This window comes from Plasmodium malariae (genome assembly GCF_900090045.1).
Source record: "Plasmodium malariae genome assembly, contig: PmUG01_00_23, whole genome shotgun sequence".
In the NCBI taxonomy this organism is placed as follows: Eukaryota; Apicomplexa; class Aconoidasida; order Haemosporida; family Plasmodiidae; genus Plasmodium; species Plasmodium malariae.
In genome coordinates, this window is record NW_021638295.1 from 47469 (window position 1) to 69367 (window position 21899).

At 18.8% G+C, this 21899-nt stretch overlaps 4 protein-coding genes and 1 pseudogene across 5 annotated transcripts; all 5 read right to left on the bottom strand.

Annotated features, from left to right (window-relative positions):
- Window positions 1-209: 209 nt before the first annotated feature.
- PmUG01_00044900 (PIR protein) lies at window positions 210-2080 on the bottom strand (the record flags this gene model as incomplete). The annotated part of the gene is made up of 3 exons (XM_029003600.1): window positions 210-371; window positions 497-1912; window positions 2057-2080. 3 exons carry the CDS (start codon window positions 2078-2080, stop codon window positions 210-212), a joined length of 1602 nt encoding a protein of 533 aa, XP_028858992.1.
- Window positions 2081-7267: 5187 nt separating this feature from the next.
- Window positions 7268-8219, bottom strand: PmUG01_00045000 (fam-l protein; the record flags this gene model as incomplete). The annotated part of the gene is made up of 2 exons (XM_029003611.1): window positions 7268-8002; window positions 8133-8219. 2 exons carry the CDS (start codon window positions 8217-8219, stop codon window positions 7268-7270), a joined length of 822 nt encoding a protein of 273 aa, XP_028858993.1.
- A 1990-nt stretch (window positions 8220-10209) lies between these two features.
- On the bottom strand, window positions 10210-11163 carry PmUG01_00045100 (Plasmodium exported protein, unknown function; the record flags this gene model as incomplete). The annotated part of the gene is made up of 2 exons (XM_029003622.1): window positions 10210-10953; window positions 11077-11163. The coding sequence occupies 2 exons, from the start codon at window positions 11161-11163 to the stop codon at window positions 10210-10212; spliced, it is 831 nt and encodes a 276-aa protein (XP_028858994.1).
- A 3329-nt stretch (window positions 11164-14492) lies between these two features.
- Window positions 14493-15726, bottom strand: PmUG01_00045200 (PIR protein; the record flags this gene model as incomplete). The annotated part of the gene is made up of 3 exons (XM_029003633.1): window positions 14493-14657; window positions 14794-15570; window positions 15709-15726. The coding sequence occupies 3 exons, from the start codon at window positions 15724-15726 to the stop codon at window positions 14493-14495; spliced, it is 960 nt and encodes a 319-aa protein (XP_028858995.1).
- A 5145-nt stretch (window positions 15727-20871) lies between these two features.
- PmUG01_00045300 lies at window positions 20872-21432 on the bottom strand (annotated as a pseudogene). The gene is given in 4 exon segments: window positions 20872-21081; window positions 21096-21149; window positions 21164-21256; window positions 21271-21432. Coding segments are annotated over 4 exon segments (519 nt in total).
- Window positions 21433-21899: the final 467 nt, after the last annotated feature.

Sequence of the window (21899 nt, forward strand, 5' to 3'; positions counted from 1 at the left end):
TTAAAGTGTATATAAAAAAATACATACAAATAAATATAAAACGTTAAAAACTAAAAGTAATATATTTTAACTATACTATTTTCTTTATTACATTTTTTTAAATATGGCTATTTAATAGAAATGTATATTTAACTCAATTTTGTTCTCATTTTAATATCTTTGAACTAAATTATTTGATACTCTTTATAACACTAATGAAATGAAGTTCATTATTCTATATTTACTACACTAAATCTCCTTCTACCAGAATTCCTATAAGTACGTTTTATGAATCTCCTCGATAGTCTTTTTGTGTTTAGTTCAGCGAAATTAGTATTATGTCTTTTTTTCCTTTTTCTATTTTTATCTACACAAGAGCCAAAGGGAGTGAACTAATATCCAAATAAAAAAAATAAAACACATATAATATTATTATTTTACAATTAAAACATTTTAAAATAAATTAAATTGATGACTTATAAAATATTTATAATATAAAATGAAATTTGGAATTTACTCTAAAATAAAGGAAAAAAACTAAAATTAATCCCATTACCAAAGAAATCGCAGTGCCAACACGGAAAAAAATGTTCTGTAATATATTATATGCTTTATCATTTCCATAATGCTCTTGACCAATTGAGCTTCTAGCATCAGCAACCATTATTTGATCAGGCTTTAAAACTTGTAGACGTCCGGAATAACTTTGTATTGAGTACTTGCCCTTTTCTCTTCTAATATCTATATTTAACGGCTGTGTTGCCCATGTTTTACCTTTCTTTAATCGGTATATCCCAGATTTCTCATCTTTTATAAGAATACCTTGTTTAACTAATTCTTCCACGTACATGCAAAGTCCTGATGTATCTTTCTCTGGGTTCTCAGCAGGACAATGTAACTTTCCATCTTTGTCTAATTTCCATCTAATATCCATATATGAGGCATTTTTTGGAAGAGATGGATAATTGATTGCTTCTGAACTAAGACCAACTATATTCCTAATTTTTTCATGTGCTTTTTTGACCTCTGAATCTATGCTTATTTCTGAATTTTGACCTTCTGAAGGAGATTTATCACTATTCCTTTGTTGTCCACTGCTTTCAATTGAAATCATGTTTTTACGAATAAAGGAAGATGCTCGGACAAAGCGACATGGTAATTCTTTGCTTTCATTCGTAATAGGACAATTCGTAAAAAGAATTTGATCCAAAAAATCTTGATCGAAATCGCTAGATTCTAATTTTTCTTTGGAAGTTTTAGTTTCTTTAAAATCTTCTAGTCCATTACAACTATTATCATTGGGGGATTCTAAAGCAGAAACAAGATTATTTGGATCAACTTCATCACCACAGTTCAAAAAATAGTCTGGACACGTTGATATTTTTTTCTCACAACATTCACTCTTTTTTTTTTTATATAAGTCATGAATAGAACTAAGATACTTTTTATAATTATTAATGTCAACAGAAGTACAAATATCTCTACTTTTAATAATATCGTAATTTGTAAAATATTCATACAAGTATTTCTCTTCCTTTTTTTTATTCATTTCGCTTAAATTTTTATTGACAAATTTATAACTACAGTTATATATCCGATAAGTTTCAGTAAGAGTAGATTGTAATTCAATAAATTTAGTAATGATATCTGTAATATAACTATCATTCACATCGTTTTTAAACATTTCTCTTATTTCTTTATATATCCAGTATATATAATGTCTACAGTAGTCCTTATAGTTTCCTGATTTAACTTTTTCTGGTAAATTTTCTAAATTTCTTACAACTTTATTACAAAGATTAATACATTTATTTTTGTATTCTTTTTTTACTGAATTGAATATATTACAATTAATTCCGTATGATTCTCCGATGACCTTAGAGCCATATTCTTCATATATTTTATATGAGGGTAACCTTTTTAAAATTTCATCCTGAAAATATAATTAATAAAATGACTTATTAAAATAAATGTAAATATCTTATAAAGAGTAAATACCTTCATGTTGTTATATCAAATAAACTGTATTAAAATAAATCATATCATATTATTCGTAATATGAAAAATAAAATTATACATAAACTTCTTCATCCATTTCCATAATTGCCCTTCAACTTGACAAAGTATGTAGTAGATTTAATGATTTAAACTATACATATATAAATATTAATGTATAAATAATGACAAATTATTTACAAATGGAATTATTTCTGCTTTTTTATGTTGGTATTTACATATATATACACATTTCTCAATCAGAAGAATAACCTAATTTATTTAACAAAATAAATTATAATTATATAGATTTTATTACGTAAATAATTTTAACTGAAACGTAAATAACTTTGGCGTTCATTAAGTATAATAAGAAACTGTAAAAAATAAGAAATATAATATAGTGCAACTTTATAATATATACATACATATATGTAATTATTCATTATTAGCATGTGTTTTTATAATCGATAATAATATATGTAATATAAAAAGTTAAAATTTTTATTTTTAATGCTTTATATTTTTTCAAGTATTTTTTAACTATTATATATTTTTTATATTGCAAATAATGGCCACATAACCGAATTACGAAATATACTTTTTGTTGAAGCAATTATTCCATTAAAACTATATTTCAATAATATTGTGGGTATTACAATAATCATACATGCATTATAATCATTAACCAAACACTTATTACTATAATTAAAAATATATAAATAAAAGAAGAATATAACAAAAAAGTGCCAATGAAAAATATATAATAAATGATTTTTCATATGATAATAATATTTCTTATATTATATTTATTATAACTGTTATATGATATTTTTTTAAGTAGCATTTTTTAGTTGACTACAGATTGTTCCATTCCTTTAATAGCTATTTTAAAATATAAGTCAAGTTTTTATTTTTAATTCTATATTCCAGTTCCCAAAGTTTACATTCTGTAATTCGACTATATATATATATATATATTAATAAAACGAGAGTTATTTTTAGTAAAGCATTTTAAGATAAACTCAGTAATACTCAATGTAATGGAAAACAATATAAAAACATTTTTTTATTTGTGCTGTACAATGAAAATTTTATTTCAAGTTTAACTAAAAATTTCTTAAAATAATCTGAATATTATGTTCTAAATTTGCAACATATTTATAATATCTATTTAATTTTTCATAGTTACTAAAACTATATCTATACGTAACAGTATTATATGGAAACATTTATATGTGTTCTCCAATATTTCTTATAATTTTCTTCTCACTAATAATAAATAAACTAAAGCATAACTTATTATATCAATAAATTAAGAAAGTAATAAAAAAATATTTTATTATGAATATGCTTTTACTCCTTTGAAATGCAGTAATTTAAACGTTTATTCGTAAAAATTGTTGCAATATCAGCATTAGGAAATTATCTCGTAAAATAAATATATTAAACATGCAAAAAAGGAATATTTACTTCGATTAATATATATATATGGAAAGTATATTTCATTGTGAATTAAGCATAAGCAAAATGAAATATTTTATATTATATATTTGTTTATTTAATTATTATTTATTTTTTTTTCTTCTTACTTCATTGATACATATAATATGCATTATTTTAATTTGGAAATATAACGTTACTTTTTTTTCTTTTTTTTTTTTGGTTATTATTTATTTTCTTCATAATGTATATATGCATAAATTTTTCATTTTTTTATGTATCTTCAATAAGCAAAAATATAGAATAATTAATATATATTTCTGCCAGAAATCAAAAAAAATTATAAAATTAAATAATTTTTTAAAGGTTATTTATTTGTTAATTTTCATTTATTATATTTATTTGTTATGTTTTATATTTTCTTTAAAATGAAGATTTAATAATTTTACTGATTCAGTGTATTTTTAATGTAATTAGTGTAATCATACATAATAATATAACTATGCTTTAATAAATATAACATAATTCTAATAAAATATTTTAGTTATTTTGTTTGTAATATTTTTTCTCAGAGTTAATCTTCAATTTTTTTTCTTTTTATATATTATTTTTGTTTTATCATAAGGGAATGCACATTTTGTACATTTATAAAATTATTCTTTTGATAATTAGTATTCATATTAAATTTAAAATAGCTAATATATGTATAATTGCTTTATAACCTTTATTTGTTTTTATTTGTTATTTTAAATTTGTTATGTTTCAATAAATAATGCTTATCATACTAATATTTACCATAAAAAACTTTCTTTTTAAATTGGAACTAAGGACTTCAGTAAAATTACAAGAATATTTTTGTCTTTTGATATATAATTCTAATAATATTGATTTGCTTTTAAAAATAGAAGAGAATTTTTAGTAATAATAATATATATTTTATATACTAAAGTATAATTTATTTTATTAACAAGACAATACATTTAAAAAATACTCCAATTTAATATATTTGCAAGAAATTTGATACTTCTTTATCATATGTTATAAATTATTGCTGATAATAATTTTTTTTGTAATGTAATATACTAAAAGCAAAAAAAATACATTTTTAATATCTAAAGTTTTTGTTTATGTTTAGTTTATTTACATATGTTGAGATATCCTTGAAAACGAAATTGTTATAATATATTTTTAGATAACAGTTAAAATAATAATTATATTTAGAGGTGTTGAAGTATAATATTATTTATGTAGTATGAAATAGATTAATACTGAAACATAATGTGAAAAAATAAAAAAAAAATATATTTTTTTTTTTCTAAATCTAATGAAATATTTTAAATAATACAGAAATTATATGTTAACAAAATACTAATGTATACTTCATTTTTATGTTTTATTAAAATATATGCAAAATTCTTATCATATAAAACTATTTTTCTCAATTTATTTTTATCGTCATAAAAGTAATTTCTCGTGATTTTTCTTTTATATATTACGGGTACAAACTTTTATAATAACTTAAGTATCTTAAGAGCTACATATCATAGATATAAAAGAATAAATGCATATACAGTTGATGCGGTTTATTGAATTATAAATTTTTATTAGAAATATAAATAAGTAGCACATATTCAATAGAATGTATTATCATAATGCGAAAAATTGTTTCATTTAAAAATTATATTAATGAATGAAGGGTAGTTTATTCAAGGAACTTACTTACGTCATATATCAGCTCCCTCCACATTCTTAAATATGTTATACATTTATATAAACCTCTTCCATGTATATATCTATATGTATAGAATAATTAAATACAATATTTATGGTTAAATTTTTACTAGATAATTCAATAAACGTGTTCATAAAATTATAATCATATGTTTTTGGTTAGTTAAAAAGATAAACGAATAAAATAACATTATTAGTTAAAAATGTAAAAAATTTTATTAAATATATAACATTTTTATATTTGTCCTAATCTTATATAAAAAAATATTTTTTCTATTATATTTTGTTATATATTCGACAATACTGAGTTTCTCATTATATATATAATATATATTTTTACACAATTTAATCGGAATTATAAAGCACGTATATTATAGTTTCTAGTTTCCTGTAAATAAAATAATATATATAGATATATTATATACAAACATAAAACATAAAATTTATTAATTTTTTATTTTTTAGAATATTCTTAATATAACATATTTTACTTTTCAATGCTTTACATGGAATATGTTGCCAACAATAGGAATCTATAAATATATAGTTAAATATTTAATCCACATGCTAGTGTTACATTAAAAATATATATATATTCCATCATGTAAAGTTTAGAATTCAATACTTCATAAATTAAACAAAATTAAAATTAACCTAAGGAAAATATTCCTATATATTTACTAATTAGCTAGTAAATTTAATATATATTATTAGGAAATATAAAAATTTAGTATATTTATATAAATTAATAGTATAATAAAACATTTTAGTAATAGATGAATTCATAATAGTATTTAAATATTTCTTTTAATATGTATTATCTAATATCTATGTTTAGTAGTTAGTAAAGTATGTACTCACACACTCTTATTATATGTTTATTAATTAATACAACCCAAAAGTTTATTAAAAAAAACTTAAATAAAATTATACATAAAAACAAAACAGATAATATATATTATTGTTAAAATCATTCTTATACTGTCTTCATTTTGATAATTGTATCAGATCCCACGAATTAAATTATCTATTATATATAATGTAATTATTAGTGAAATACATAATAGCATATATTATATTATGAAATGCTATATAAACATTCCATTATTTAATCCAAAATATATGATATTAAGAAAGAAATCCAACATAATATATATTAATGTTTTATTTATTTATGGCCATTAATATAATCCTTTAATGATATATAAAATATATAGATTATTTAATTATAATTTTTAATATAATATATATTTAAGTAATGTGTAAATTATTGAAGAAACACTACAATTAGGTACAAAAATAACATAACAGTTGGTTTAAAAATTTCCTTTAATTTTTGCGATTTTAAATCCTCATTTCTCTAAGTATTCATAAGTAATCCATTTATAAAAAAGTACGTCATTTCATTATATATTTATAATTTTACATTCATATATATATAAAATTAATTCTATTAAAAATATATTTACATTTAGTACTTTTTATAATATATTTAGTATAAAACATATTTTATGGTATAAATATTAAGATTCTTTTGTTTGTAAGCAAAAAAATATATTTATGTATCACTGTAATAAAAATTATTAATATACGTACACAGAATAAAAAAAAAGACATATTTATTGTTAAGAATAATTACACATTTTCTTATATTACCTAAAAGAATAATAATTTTAGACTTAATTGATAAAAATAAGAAAAAACTATTAGTCAAATGGAAAAAAAAAACTTCACTAAAATTATGAGAATTATTACATTATAAATAAATTTTAACAAGTATATATATATATATATATATATATATATATATATATATATATATATATATATATTTATATATGTATTATTCATAAAATCTACATTAACAAAAAGAAGTATATATGAAGACAAAATATTTAGGAAAGATGAAGTCATGCTTAAAATAAAAATTTTAAAATTTTTAAATCGTCAAACATTCAAATTGACAAAAGAAATAGCTACACACTTTTTTACTGTTTCGATAAAAACATCAATATCTTTAACCGTATATATAAAACATGAATATTTTTTTTTATGGCTGCAAAGTGTATCACTGAAGATACTACTATTCGTTAAATTTATCATTAGAAAAAAACATTTACTAATCTTTATTTATTTTTTTTTTGAACTTCATATTTTCATATTTTATAACTTTCTTATAGTAGTAAATCATTCCTAATATAAATATGACAACAAATATAAGAAAAGGTACACAGTAAAAAAAAATAGTTCCTGCCCATATTTTATCTGAATTACCCCATCCTTCTATTTCAAACAAGGTACTCAAAATCCCCTCTGTCGATTGTGCATCACCATTTTTATTCAAGTATAACAACCCTAATAAACCCAACAATCCACCATCTATAAATTTTTCTAATGAAAAATCTAATATGGGGAGTATCAATACAAAAATAACTAACAAAAATAAAGCAGTTCGTATTCTACGTTTTTTACGTGCTACTTTCTTATATTCCTTATCTTCTATTTCCTTGATATTTTTAAGGTAATCTTTATAATCAAGTTCTTTAAATATTTGTTTTTCAAAATTAGAATATTTTTTTGTTTTAGGTATATCAGGTTTATTTTTCTCATTATTTTTACTGTATTCCTCAATATATAATGAACTTCTATGTGATGATTTGTGCTTTTCGTATGTTCCTTTTTCATTATTATATATATATTTTTTTTTCTTCACTTCATCATTTGGCAATACTTCTTTAAAATTTACAATACATGAATCTTTATCCTTTTCATATATTGTTAATAATCGATAATTTCTTGTATTTGGCTTTCTACATAGATTGCATATTTCATCCAAATTTATATATAAAGAGCTCTAAAAATAAAGAAAAATTTATATATTTCTTATTTAAATAGAAAATTATTCTCATAGTAAAAAAAATAATTAATTAAAATAAACAATAAAATATAAATAATGCAAATTTTTTGTAATAATACCATCATACCATGTCATTGCAAAAGTGACATATCCAAGGTAAAATTATAAACGTTGAAATTTTAATTAATACGAATATAAATTTTTGTTCCATCATATAGGTTTCTAAAATTGTAATATATTCAGAAAAAATTATATTTATAATAAAGCATTATACATTCAATAATAAATTGTAATACATATATTTTTTCAATTTTTTTTATTATTTCTTCATAAAAAGATAATTATATACATATAGCTAAAATGCATTTTACAATACGGACCAAAAAAAAATACCTTTAAAAATATATTTAAAATTTTTAATATTTACGTTATGAATAAATAAATGACTTTAAATAAAATATTATAATTTTAATTCTTTCATAAATATTCAAGGTGTATAAATTAATTATTTAATATAGTTGAGTAGTTAAATTTTTTTTATAGAAACTCTCAAAGTAAAAAAAAAAAATGATATATTAATATAACTAAATACTCATTTAATTTACAGTATTAAATGTATATAATATAGATCAATGGAAACAATTAATATATTTGGATAGTAATTTCTAACTTTAATAATGTTTTCCTATTATCAATACTAATTTCTAAGATATTGCACTTTGAAAAAACGTATTAATTATTTTGTTGAATATTAATTATTATTATTATACAATATTTGTAATAATTAATGAAGAATTTAATAGCTAGTAAAACCTTTTTTATTTTGTAAAATATAACACATTTTTTAGTGTTCACATATCTATGTGTATAAGGTTATGGTTTAAAATATATTTAGAATGTTCAATTTATAACGTATATTCAATCTATGACAAAATATATATACTTTTGAACTTAATAAAATCTTATTTTTTTTTTTTTGTGTCATATATTTAAGAAATTTAATCCTCTATTAAATTTAAATTTTTCCATTATTTAGAAATAGAAGTTTTTTAAATTAATCCCATTAACTCTTTCACTTTTTATCTACATTAATATATTTGATGTAATAATAATATATTAGAAAAAAAAAAAAAAAATACACTAAAATAATTATATGAATGTTACATATAATTACTTTAATATAAAAATATATCAATTAATATAAATTTACCTACGAATTTAGCATACAGGTTTTTATATGTAAATTAAAAATAAAGAAGTGTAACAATATGATTTGCCATAATATATTATTTAGTAAAGTTTGTAATTAAAATGTCAAATATAATATATTATTTTTTGGTTGTTTATTCACAAGCATGATTTGTCAGAACAATAATTTTGCAGATACAGATTAATCATTAAATAAAAGTAAATAAAATTTTTTTTTTTTAATATTACATATGGCAAAAAAAATGATTCTTTCTTTTAATTCTGCTAAATATGTGTTATAAATCATGCAGTGACAATTATAAAATTATTATGTTCGAAAAATATTACTTTAAGTATCCTAAATTTTACTTTATTTTTTTTTTTTTTCTAAAAAAACATATTGTTTTTTGATTGAATAAATTAAGAAAATAAGAACAAATACAAATATATGAAATTTAAAATGCTATTTTAAAATTAAAAAAAAATATATATATCATTACCATAATATAATCACTTAGTTTCCTTATATAAAAAATCAGTAACATTAATTATTATTTTTAAAATAATAATTCCTTTACTTAAAAATCTAAAAATATAATAATTTTACACTCGGGGATGATAAATAATCATAAAGCAGTAGTATTTATAACTAAATCCTAGATTAACTAATGAATTCAAAATATAATATTATCTATTCTGTTATATATTGATTTTAACTTACAAATATATATTTTTTGCCGAAATTCGCATATAATCAGAAATATATATGTATATATTAAGCCACAATAATTAATTCGAATGAAGAATATATTAAATTGCAAATTAAAAAATTTTCAAAAATTCAAATTCACAAAAAAAATAAAAATATATTATTTTATGTTTACATATAAATATGACTACGTATATGTAATTTCACATTTAAAATATAAGAAATTATGACTATATTTAATATTTTATTAAACATATTATATGTAGTACATAACATTAAATTTTATTTATCGAAATAAACATATATCTTACCATTCATAAAACGCTTCCAAGAACTTAAGTTTTTTATGTTTTATATATTTTTTATGAAAATAAAAAATTCCTAGTATAAGTATAATACTCAATATTAAAATAGGTACACAGTATATAAGAATACTTCGGGCTTTGTATGCTACAGAAGGATTTTGAGAAAAATAAGAGAGCCATGAAATGCCCGACTCACCTGCACTGTCAGGTGTGGGCGTCGAAATACCAGATGATGAACCATTTTCTAATAAACTAAATAATTGCAACAATAAATTTCCAATGGATAAATCTACTATAGGTATCACAGATATCAACAAGAACAATAATAAAAGTAAACAGAGTCGCAATCCGTAATTTTTACGCTTTAATTTTTTGTAATCCTTATCATTAATTAACAACATTTTTTTAAAAAAAGCTTTATCATTAAGTCCATTCATAATTTTTTTTTCATAATGGGTATATGATCTATGCAACATGGTATATTTATTTTTCATAAGTTTTTTAATTAATTTTTTCTTATATAATAAGCTTCTATCTAATTTTTCTTTTTTTTCTTTCTGAAATTTTTCATTATCAACTGTAAATATTTCTTCATTCTTCCTTTTTGTATAATATGGTATATTTAATTCTAAATCTCCAACATTTGCAAAAATACTCTTTTCACATTTTCCTAATAATCGATCAATTCGTTTATATAGTTTTTTATCAGAGCTATGCTTTTCATCCAAAATTTTGTTAAACCTGCTCTAAAAAAAAAAATGTGAATATTTCATATATAATTGGATAAATATTCCCATTCAAAAAAAATAATAAAAATAAACAATGTAAATATGAATAAAACAAATTCACTTAAAAAACGTCTATGGTACCATGTTACTGTAAAAATGACACGTCCAAATTAAAATGATAAACATAAAAATTTTGATAAAACATGCGAACTCAATATTTTGTTTCATGATAAAGACTCTAATATTGTAATATATAAAATAAAGAAAAAATGAACATCACTTTAGGCACTTCTAACAATAAAAAAATACCTCTTTTATTTTTATTAATATTTGTTTTTTTTAAATTAAAATGTATAGAAAATTTTACTAATTAAAAAAAAAATACTTAAAAAAAGATTCTTTAAAACTACATTATTGATATTATTTATAAAAAATTAACGATAAGTAAAATTACAGGATTTCAATTCATTCATATAAATTCACAACGTATACTTTAATTACATAATAGAGCGATTAAACAATTTTTTTCTCATTATTTTTAATTATTAAAAAATATTAAATTTATATAGAATGTACAATGTATAAAATATAGGTATATGCTATTGTTCTAGGTGTTTCTTGAATAATTACTATTTTTAAGTTTCCCTAGGAATTATTATAATTTTATATATAATATATTTCGGTAAATGTTATTATTATTGATAAAAAAATTAGTATTTACAACAATGAAACAAAAGTGTTAAAAAATTAAAAATATATATATTTTGTGAACATTTCCTTGTTTTACTAGTCATAACACATGCTTTTTTTTTTGGTATAATACATGTTAAAAATATCAAATTAATTATATTTTTTGTTTTTAATTTAATTTTTCATAGAAATTCTAATAATTTTTGTAAAACTAAATCAACAATTTATTAACTTCACTAATATTATCATTAATATATGAATCATTTAATTTATTTGTGATATACTTTATTAGTCAAAATTAATGATCTCTTATATATATTATAGCTAAATATTATGTTTATACTAATATATTTGAAATTTCTTACCAGTATTTTGAAACATAAACTAAAATAATTTTATACACACAAATATAGATTTTACGAAAAAGAATATAATTACTTAAAGTATTGTAACATTTAATAGTAACACAAAAATGAAAAAGTACTAAGATATATATTAAAATGTTTTTTTGTAATGTAGTGAACCTTTTTACTTTCATTTATCTATATATATACCTTAATTATTCTAGCTCGAACTATATTTTTTCAAAAACAAATTAAATATTTAAGCTGTTTTATATTCTAAGTTATGCATATTTATATATGCAAATCGCACAATTACCAAAAAAAATATTGGCCTTAATCCTTTATGTTAATTTGAGTTTAAGAATACCAATTTTAAAAAAAATAAATATCACTTAAAAAGATCGTATATAAATTTAAAGTCATTTATTATTTTTATATAATTAAGTCATTTACTCCAAATAAAACTTAATATTTTAATGAAGATATACTGAAGTTTATAGCATTAATAAATGCGTAATTTTATATGGAAGAATTTACAATATAAAATAATACAGTTTAAAAATACAAAATTTTATATACAAAAAATTTACTAAAACTCAGGAAATTTTTTTATATATAAATATTTTTCTTTTAAGTATTAACGACATTGAAATAAGGCGTTTATGATTTATACATAAATACTCCCGAAAAAATATATTAAATAGTAACTCTTGTGCAACTAATATAAATAAAATAAATTTGATGTTTTATTAAATATAACTTTGAGAACAGAAATATTTAAATTTGTAAGTTTTTATTCCTTATACTTTGATTCATTTAGCGTAGTAGGTAGTTATAAAAATATTATACATTAAATGTATTATTTTAATAATATAATGATAATTTATAGCAGTTTTCCTAGGAAAATTACTTTTGTAAAAACTAAATTATAAAAGAAAAAAAGAAATTGTAGATCTAAGCTGTATATATAATGAACATTATTTAGTTATTTTTCTATTTTTATTTCTTTTGTTATTTTTTCTTACTATTTTTATTACATAATTTATATAAAGCTTAATTTATTTTATTTATATATATAAATAAATTTTTGTATATTATACTTTTTTCATTTTTTAACCCTTACACATTACTAATATACTAATTTTACAGTATATATTTTCTTTGATAATATATATTTCAAAGTTGAACAATTTTGAATTTTATTGTAAAATAATTGTAATACTTTTTTTTTCTCTCATCCATAGACAGTTTAATGCGCTCATTGCTTTAATTAAATTATTCTATTATTTTATTATAGCTGTAATATATAATATTTTTTGTAATATTATGCTTTTTCTCTTAATATTTCCTCATTAAATTTAATAATACATTATATAGATACACCGTATATGTTACGTTGTACATTTATACTTTGACTATATATTAAATATTTTTAAGATATAATATAAAATTTCAAAGATAACACAATGTTTATAATCATTTTGGTTTAATATAACTTTTTGTTTATCACACCTTTTATATATCATGTAAAAGAAAAAAAAACTTTATTAATTACAGATAATTGAATTCAGTAGATATTTCTATAATGTTATGTTTATGAATACCATTTTTATCAATGAAAATGCTGAAATCTGATTTTTCTGTGATGTCTTATAAAATTGTTATTATTATCATGATTTTTTTTATTTTTGTATAACGTTTTTCTTTAATGTAAAAATACAAAAAATATTATGTAGATGTAGCTTTTATTTATAGAATTATTCATAATAAAAATTACACAAATCATATTTATTATTTTTACCATGTAAATTTATGTTATGTATATTAAGAGCTAATGAAAAACTTATATTTGCATATTCATATAAAAAGTTATTTCATTAAATTTAACAGAATATGTTATTTCCAAAATTAGCTTATATATTTCCGAATTTATAATATATATAATCATTTATTTTATAGTATATTATTTATTGTACTACTGGTACATTATATATGTCCTGTATTATACACTGCACATTCCTCTTGTCATAATTACAATTGTTTACAATGTAATACTACAAAGAATTAACTATTCCTTTTATGGATTTTGCTACTTTAAGTTCTAAGCTTCAACTATACTACTATATTTAGAAAATATTTAATTTTAATAAACTCCAAAAATCCAAATATTTTAATTCATTTTTAATTGCATTTTAACTAATGATACATAAACTAAAAGAACGAAAAACATGGAAATTTCTAATTTAACACTTTTTTTTTTTATTAATTTTAATTCTCTATATATTTTATTTAATAACTTTTTTTACAATGATGATATATCAATAATGTATTCTTATTTACTGTAAATTATAATATCAGTTGCTATATCATAATTTTCTGTCCACTGATATAGACGTTCTAATTTATGTTTTTTTTTTTCTTTTTTTTTTCTTCTTTTCTAATAGAATAATATATGGACAAATATTCTTATTAAAATTATTATTCTTAATATAAACGTGATATATACTTTTCGTAAAAGACTACTCATGCGGCATGATATGCTACATTTAGTTGTTTTCTACCTAAATTTGATTTTCTTTGTTCATTAGTGTATTCTGTTAATTCCAGTATATCCATTTCATCCAAATTACGTCTAATTGATTTTTTCTTTAATACTTTAGTATGTATCCATAATACAATTGGAGTAAACTATTATTCAGAAGATATATACAAGATGATTATATAATAATTATTTTATCGTTACTTTTTATTTGTTTATCTATTAAACAAATATAAATGGAAGTAAATTAAGATATTTAATTTTATAAATGATATTAATAATTACTTTATATAGTAGGAAGCCAATGAAGAAAATACCGACAAAGGGTAGAACAAAGAACAGAGGAATTTGAGATGAACTAAAGGTAGATCCTTTAATTACATATTCTTGATCAATAAAAGCAGTACCATAGCGGATTGAAACTTGGTCTTCTGGGGACACTTCCTCTATTTTACATGTCAAAGGAGATAACTTTTTTTCAAAACAACTAGAAACATGTGTTTTAAGTTGCATACAATACGCTTGAGAATATTTTTCTGTACAATTATATATTTCATTATAAGCATTATTAGCTTTAACTATATAATCATTAAATTCTTTAGTACACTTATTATGATCTTCAAGAGTACTCTTAATGTTATCGTGATCTTTACAATAATCATACACAATCTTCATTTTTGCAAAATTCTCCTTAGTAACATTTTCAAAAAAGGTACATTTGCACTTATAGCGCTTGTATAGAGCATTTGAAACATTAGCAAGCATTCCAATAACTTCTGAAAATAAATTTTCTTCTATGTTATTTAATAATAATTCATTTCCTAACCAATAGTACAAGTTACGACATTTTTCTGTACATTCAGCACCATCATCAGTAAAAGCTACATAACATAAAGCCCTCGTAAGCTTATCTGCAACATTTTTAATTTTATCATAATTATTTAATTTAGATCTTGCTTCCTCAAATCCATGCTCACCCGTAAACGCGTTGCAGTAATCGAATGATGATTCAAATTTTGTTCTATAATAAATTTTGGATTGTAGTGATTCTATAAAACTTTCCTTAGAGTTAATTAAAAAAGAAAAATTTGTATGCAATTAAAAAATATTTATTTCTGAGAATTATTTTATTAATGTAGACCATAAGAAAAAGGTTATTCCATTAAATACATATAAATCACAATTTAAGAAGTTATTAACCGGCAGTACAGTGGACATTTTAAATTCCCCTTCAACCTAGGAATACTCAAAATAGGAGGAAAAAAAATATTTTAAAAGAATATTTACTTATATATTCTATATAAAAACAAATAATATACTTATAGTTTTTATTAATAATTTTAAAATGTGAAAATCTATTATTTACTAGGAATTTATTATAAATTTTTGTAAAGTATAAATTATAATGATATAATTATTCTTATATAAATGTAACATTTAAATGTGTGATATAACCAGAAAAACCAATAATATTACAGAGCGATAAAAAAAGAATAATAATATTTTTAAATTTTCTCACATATTCAAATGATACAAATTATAATTACAAATCATAAATTTAATGTTTTGTCTAATATAAATATACATAATATATTTCATATGAAATGAATACAATTTTATCATTTAACATATTTGTAAATATATTATTGATTAAATTGTTTTTTCATTATTAATGTACAAAATTTTTACCTAACATAAGCAACTACTATGTACACATATATACAATTGCATTTTCATAATATATCTCTTATATAGTTTCATTACATATAATATTAATGTAAATTATAAAATTAGGAAAAAATAAATTAAATGCAAATTCATGTTATATTATTCAGAAAATTTTAAATATTTAAATATTAATAGAATACTTAATAAAAAAAATTGCAATGTAATAGTATTAAAAATTAATATAAATATATCTAATATGCATTTAACTCAATGTATAAAAACTTATTTCTCTGATCTATACTATTTGCCTTGAATACTTCTCTATATTACGTGATCGGATTATTATGTTTTTTTAATTTTGTAAAGCTTAATTGTTAAATTTTTTTTCACAAATTTTTAAATAAAAATATTAATATAAGTAAGATCATATTATTACATATATTAGAGGTTCTTCATTGATATTTTTATAAAGGTAAAATAAATAATAGTTATTATACTATTATAATTATATTTATCAATTTGAAGAAAATAATATCCTGTTACATATATTTTATTATTTAAAGATGTATTTATTTAGATTACTCGTAACTTTTCATTATTCCATGACATTTAAAAGTATTTATATAAATATATTTAACATTAAATGAGAATAAAATCATTTTTGTATAATTTGTAGCTCTCAAAAGAAATTATGTAATGCAAAAAATTCCTTAAATATGTTAGTAATAAATAATATATTACATTTATTACCTCCTTTCATTATAAAAAGTTTATTACAATTTTTCGACATTATTAAATTTACGGAATTATAAATATATTTATTAAACTTTTCTTTATATTTTGTATCGTACTAGGAAAAAAGGAAAACTGCATTAACTTTGATTATTACAAGTACTGCATTTAATATATATTTTTTTCGAAAACATTAATATATTAATTTTTATTAGTTTTATATTTTGTAATTTTAATTTTTTATGTATATAATTGAATAAGTGAACATTTCTATATTTCATCATTAAAATTATTAGTTATCCACAGTAGTAATATTTTTAAATAAATCATTAGTGTTCCATTTTATTATGGTGTATCTCTATGATGCTTTTCATAACATATCTAATTATATAGCATTCACTTATTCAAACAGTTATATATGTATACAGATTACTCTTAGCTGTGATAATTTTAATTATGATATTTATTATTATTAATCTATATTTATAAAAAGGAGTAAATTACTCTTACATAAATATTTGCATTCTTATGATTTCTAACATTGTAAAAAAATTATTTTCTTTTATAAAATTAATGATTAGCAGCTAACCATATTTTGGGCATAATTACAATAAAAGAAATGAAAAAAATTTTAAACTTAATATCATGTCTGTAAAATATTTCATTCATAAATCTTTTATTTAATAGGAGCTTTATTTTATTAAATGCTCCTTTTTTTATTTTTTTTATTTTGCTTATCATAAATGCCTCATACTCTCTGATTCTTTCATTAGTAAATATAAGCTTATGCTTATATACATATTTTTTTTTATTATTTAAATTTTTCCATTATACATGATATAATTTCTGAATTTACTGAAAAAATATTAAAATTTTTTTATTTAGAATAAAAATATGATTAAAACCTTGTTACATTTATTATCTATAAAAAAATTGTAGCTCATATTATAAAATATGTAATAAAATGTATAGTAAATGAGTTTGCAGTATTTTAATTATACATAATTTTTTGTTATAATACGTAAAAAAAAAAAAAAGAAAAATAATAAAATAATTTAAATAAAGCCAAAATATGTACTCTTAAAATATTTAAAATATTTATTTAATATTAAAAGTATGTAAATTCTTTTTATTAATCTTTTTTCATAAAAAAAAAAAAAACATATTAAGTGGATTATATAATTTACGACAAAATTAAAAATTATTTAATCAGCTATAAATACTTTTAATTTAAGCAAATAAAAGCATAACATGAAAAAAATATATACCAATAAATACTCAGAAACTAACTAGTAATTTTTACAATGTTGAAAAATAATAACTTCAATTTTATACATATTTTTAGAGAAGTTTCCTTTCATAGCGAAATTAAATTAATTATGATATTAAACATTACACAGAAGGAATATGAAGAATACGATGATTCGTTTATTTTATAAAATGTATATTGCTATACATTTATAAAAAAATACTTATTATTTTACTATTATTAACTATTATATATTAATAAAATTAAATTTATAGTTATAAAAAATTTTATTAATTTATATATATTTTTAAAAGTACTATACAAGTGAGCTACACATTTTTGTATAATGATTTTACAATATTATAACTTGTATCTACATCCGATTGAAAAGTATAGTTATTTAATGAAAAGTTTAAAAATTTATAAATACCATAATTTTTTTTCTTTAAAAAGATAAATATACATATATTTAGATAAATAATAATATATCTTAAAATAGTAGTAATATTAATAAAAACAAAGGTAAAAATAAAGTTAGAATAAAACTATTTTAGATAATTCTATAATTTCACAAATATTAATAGGATTAATGTTTTACAAAAGTAATAGATCGTCCAAATTTAAGATATAAATAAGGAGGATAGAAAAACGTTTTTGAATATAAAAGATTTGTTAATTTTTCAATAGAAAAATTTAGAAAAAAGGCATATATTATTTTATATTAATACATAATATAAAAGACATTCTTAAGAAAAGGTATGAAAAAATAGTACCTTTATATAATATAAAAATTTCTTATTACAAGAAAATTATTTTATATTATATTGTATTAACACTTATTAGATAATTATATAGTGGTTAATAATTAAAAATTAATTTAAGCAAATATATATTACTACTAGTAGTAAAAAAAAAAATATGTTGCAATAAAATTCTCCAGATATATATAGTATTTTCCTAGGGTAATATATTTTAATAAAATATAATAATACATATAATTATTAAAAAATTAAATATGTACTATTTATAAGATTACTAATTAAATATGTTTTCATTATCCCCATATAGTTTTATATATGCATGCTTTTTTTATTCCCCTAGGTCCTATGTATTCTTTTACAAGTAAAAATATATGCTCGTGTTATTTCATTTACACCACACTAACTTTTAAAGCGTTTGTATGATATATAAAACATATATTAATTTTATATTATCATTTCCATTTAAATATAAAAGAATGACATTACGTAATAGATATTTAATCATAATATATATTGCAAAAGTGTTACTTGCAAAATAATATACATTAAGTTTATTTAATTGAAGCTTACAAAGAAAAATAGAATAATTTTTTAAATATATCTAGTAAAAAATAAATTAACCAAAAAAAAACGTTTTGTTTTTATGAATTATATATATAAAAATAATAGCTTTTCTTTTCATTTTATTTTATTATAAAATTAAAATTTACAAATATAAACTAATTAGTAATTATCCATAAAAACTACGTATATTTTAACACATTTTTAAAATGATATAAGTCTTTAATAATTATAATTATATATATATGTATAATAAGTATATATAAAAAAATATCCACAAATTTATATGATTTTAGAAAATTTATATTTATTTCCATTAATTCCAATAATTACTTAGCTTTTTACAGATATATTTACATATATAAAATATTACAACTATAAGAAAAAAAAAAGAATTATATATATTAATATTAATATATTACCATATTTAATTCACCAAATTAATATCCTAATTATGTAAAATTAAAATAAATATATAGTTTAATCATATATATAAATAAAATATAATATATATATAATTCATTTTTGTAAGAATCTATTAATACCAAAATTAAGCACTATAATAAAATAATAAATGTGAATTATTCTTCATTTAATAATAAATACATGGCATGCATAAGTTAGTATACAATTATAAAAAATTGATGTTTAATAAGCATATTTATTTATTATATATATGTATGCTTTCTCCTTTATACTATAGAAAATAAACTAAAGGACTCATAAAATGGTTTTTACAATGAATAAAAATTCTATGATATATTCATTTAAAATATATTTGGTATTATAAATATTAATATTAGTTTTAAGTAAAAAATAAAAAATATTTATACATTAATTAAAAAAAATACATTAATTTTGCTTTATTATTTACAGAGAAAAGCAACATTTACATTGAATTTCAAATTAATAATGGTCTTATTTAAACTAAGTCAATAAATAATCATTTTAGAATAGTATCACTTGAAATAAAAGGAACAATTGTTTTGTATTTAATGCATAAATTATGACTCCTTAATAAAATTATATGAACTATTCGTTACATATCAATTTTAAATCATAAATATATATTTTTTATGTCAATCTAATTAAACACCATATTATATATAAAAACATATTTAATTGTGCTAAAAAAATACCTTAAAATACAGATTCAGAAATATTATAACATACAAATTCACACATAAATTAAGAATATTTTTTGTGTGCACTTGTTTATCAAATATCCCAGGTATATGCTGATGTATCCAATAAATTTAAGCAATTATGTATAAATTTGTTATATATATCTTCAAATATATTACAGTTATTACTTAACATGAAGGACTTTTACACAGGGAACCATATTTCTTATTATTACTTTATGTGTTTGCTTTTCGTAATTCACATATTTTTTATAATTTTTATAAATATATAAATATGCCCTATCAAGAATACAATACATAGTGCATCGAAGACTCGTAAATACAATGTTTCAATACTTTTTTCAAAAATTGTTTTAATAATACTAATTAATAGTGAAAATAATACCAAATAGAGAAGTATAAAAGATAAATATATTCGTAATCCGCACTTTTTAAATAATATGTATCCATACGTTTTATCACTGAAGATGTATTTTTTCTAATATAATCTATATAATCAAGATGTTTAAATTATGTTCTTTCAAAACGGGATATTTTTTTTTTTCAAATACTAAATATTTATGTCTGTTATATTGTTTATCTAATTCCTTCTTGTATAATAAACTTTTATTTTATTGTTTGATTCTTCTATTATACTACTTTCATATTTAGTTCTAACATTATTTTAGTTCTCTTTATTATTATGTATCATATTTTTTACCCATGTAATATTTTAAACATTATTCTTTCCATATTGTGCTAACAATTGATAATTATTTATATCTAATTTTTTATTAAAATTGTACTTTCCTACCGTATTATAAAATGTACACTAAAAACAATATATAGATATATTTATCATTTAAATAATAATAACACTTTTTCTACATAATAGAATTAATAAGAATAAACCAAAAAATATGTTAATAATGTAAAAATACTTAAATAATTTTATCACAATACATCATAGCTTTAATGATATGTCCATGTTATGAGGATAAATGTAGTAATTATAATGAAAAAGAAAGATATCATTTTTTGTTACATTATAAAGATCTTTAATATGATAATATATAGGGTCCAAAAAAAATTTAATTATAATATAATATAATTTTAATCACAAAGAACAATGTAATTACATTTGTAAATTTCTACTTATTATTCGTTCATAACATTTTTAGTTATATATATATATATATATATATATATATATATATATATATATATATATTTTAAATAATCGATAAAAGAAAAAAACCTTCAAATATATTATTAATGTTTTACGATAATGTTATA